The 2,550-nt window shown below is 46.1% G+C and overlaps 1 protein-coding gene across 1 annotated transcript; it reads right to left on the reverse strand.

The window, feature by feature from the left end:
- Nucleotides 1-355: 355 nt before the first annotated feature.
- On the reverse strand, nucleotides 356-2,098 carry LOC121309405 (sortilin-related receptor-like). The gene is made up of 3 exons (XM_041242312.1): nucleotides 1,802-2,098; nucleotides 1,233-1,445; nucleotides 356-664 (listed from the first exon to the last, which is right to left on the reverse strand). Exons 1-3 carry the CDS (start codon nucleotides 2,085-2,087, stop codon nucleotides 597-599), a joined length of 567 nt encoding a protein of 188 aa, XP_041098246.1. The 5' UTR covers nucleotides 2,088-2,098; the 3' UTR covers nucleotides 356-596.
- Nucleotides 2,099-2,550: the final 452 nt, after the last annotated feature.

Consider the following 2,550-nt stretch of genomic DNA (forward strand, 5'->3'; position numbering starts at 1 on the left):
AAGAATGCTTTTTGTATTCCGTCCTTCTCAACCAACAGAAATTGCTTGAGACACAGCCCTTTAAAAACTCAGCTTTCCGTGTATCAATAGCTTTCGTACCTTGATATTATTATTATTTTTTTTTTTTAAGACATTGGTCCGTTTACACCTCTTACTGAATGAAAAAATGCTGCATCTCTATGAACAGGTCACAAGGTCTTGTGTTCGGTTTATTTGAACCGGTTCATGCATGAAGCACTCTCTGTAACTTAGCTGTGTAAGAACAGAACCATTTCATTTGGAACTTATTTTCTTCACAGTAACATTTTAGAAATCCCCCCCCCCCCCCCCCCCCAACCACCACCATATAAAAAAATAAGTTATTGCGCATCGGAAAAAGTGCATCGTATTTTAAAAATATTTCTTTCTTTTTTTTTTTTTTTTTTATTTAATTACCACCACGAACCCCAGAACTACCTTCTAGATCGTTCGAAGGTCCCAGATTGTTTTCTAGAGGTTTGGTACACAGCGCTACGCTTCAATACGCTATATCACCATTGGCACATGGTCACGAAAAAAGAAAACAAAAGAACACGAACGAGAGCGAGGCGTCGTCTTCACGCGATCACCATGGGAACATCGTCTGAGAATCCACTGATCATTGGGGAGTCTTCATCGTCATCACCTGAAAGAAAGAATACGGACTCTCAGACAGTAACTCTGAATGTCATTCGAATGGCTCTTCTACTTCTCTCTTCACGTTTGAGGATTGCAACAATTGCTGCTCCAATATCAAGTTACCCTGCTTCTCTAAACCAGCCTGTACCCGGCTCTGAGCTTGTCTGAAGAGTGCTGGCACTGAAATGCTTTCCTTGTTGCATTTAAATCCTGTGACTATTCCAACTCCAAACTTTATGAAATTGAAATCTTGTAAAGAGCTTTGTGAAGGATGGCCACTACGAAAGGCGCTATATAAAATAAAGATTGATACAGGAGTTGGACAGCGAGGCTGGGCTGATCCACCACACAGCTTGATTACCATCGATGCTGTACACATCACTGCATTTGCTGTACATTCAATTGTTGGTACTATCGATAGGCAGACAAAGAGGAAGGGAGGAGAGAGAGACAGAAAGAAAGAAAGGAGTAGGATGGACACAGAGAGGGAGAGAGAGGGGGGAGACACCGACACAGGCAGGCAGAGAGAGAAGGACACAGAGAATCACAGAAGAGCTTGTTCCAGAGCTCCTTACCCAGCTCGTCCCCTGAAGAGAAGATGGCCGAGCCCAGTCTGGAGTTGTAGTGGCTGTTGGCGAAAGCTGTGAAGCTGTGCTGCAGCCGGCGGTGTCGAACGAACAGGACGATGAAGCCCACCCCCACCGCCACCAGCAGCAGGAACAACACGGGCACCACGATGGCAGCCACGTCGCTGGACCTCGCAGCCTTGGAGGAGGAGGGCAGCGCGCCTGGAGACAACAAAGCTGGTCGTTAGCAGAGCTCGCTTTCTTTCCAACCCCCTGCCAACCTCTGCTTTTCAAACACGCGATTTCTACTCGACACTTCAGACCTCATACCCAAGCGCTTGCCTTTCAGATTGCTGACCGGCACTGTCTGGTTCCTGACAGCGACGAGTCTAACACAACACCAGGGACTTTTTCTAGTTCTATACCAGACCCGAGGCCAATTCATTCTAATTGTGCGATTTTCAAGTCACTGCAAACAAATGTATAATTGTAATTGAGCAAAACGGCATTCTGTGAGGTCCCAGGTGTGTTCTATACCACCCACATGGGTCTCTGGTTCCTGCCGGTGCAAGCCTTACCTGTTCCTAGCTCGTCATACAGCAGCAGGGCTGGCGCTCCACACAGCATTTCGTTGTACAGGCACCTGGCTTGCACAGAGAAGGTGTAGTTGTGGCCCAGCTTCAGGTTGTCGATTTTGAAGTAGTATTCAGTTGTGTTCCCCAGGCAGACGGTGGTGTTGGTCACGCTGTCGTGCATGTGGATCTCATAGCCCTGGAATGCAGTCGTCACATTAAAAACACACAGGAATTGCCAGGGTTTTCGTGGTGGAATATTAACAGGCAACAAGATTTGTGTTACTGTCATAAGGCACAACTTTTAATTTTCCAGCTTGTTAAAAACATTAAAACATACTCAGCACCACGCATTAGTCCTTTAATATAAAATAAAAGCATTCAGGGACGGCACAGGCTAACCTGCTGATGAAGTCTATCTCGTTATGATTACATGGATCTCAATGCGGACCAAAACACCTTAAGATGTTCCACACTTAAGAGCAGAGAACTCTGCATGCAATCTTCTGTCTGGAGAAGATTGCATGCAGATTGCAGATTCCACTCAACCGCCTGACTGCAATCACTTTTCTTTTTATTTCTAGCACCACTCTCCGTCTCAAAGCGTTCCATTAACCTGCCCGTTCAATGCTGATGCGCGTCGAGGTCTCTCTCTAGACTCTAGCGCATCGAAAAGCTACCCTGTGTCTTACAGCGAAGTGCGCTGTTCAGACATGGTCGAGATACTGAAAAAGTTTCTCCGCTTACCCGGCTCT

Source organism: Polyodon spathula, unplaced genomic scaffold (assembly GCF_017654505.1).
Source record: "Polyodon spathula isolate WHYD16114869_AA unplaced genomic scaffold, ASM1765450v1 scaffolds_1270, whole genome shotgun sequence".
In the NCBI taxonomy this organism is placed as follows: domain Eukaryota; kingdom Metazoa; phylum Chordata; class Actinopteri; order Acipenseriformes; family Polyodontidae; genus Polyodon; species Polyodon spathula.

Bases quoted from the DNA above. Each gene is read 5' to 3' on its own strand.
- LOC121309405 (XM_041242312.1), bottom strand. From the start codon at position 2,087: ATGACAGTAACACAAATCTTGTTGCCTGTTAATATTCCACCACGAAAA. The intron at 1,446-1,801 runs GTAAGGCTTGCA...TGTTGTCTCCAG, and splicing joins GTATGACGAGCTAGGAACAG to GCGCGCTGCCCTCCTCCTCC. The intron at 665-1,232 runs GTAAGGAGCTCT...TCTTTCTTTCAG, and splicing joins CTCTTCAGGGGACGAGCTGG to GTGATGACGATGAAGACTCC.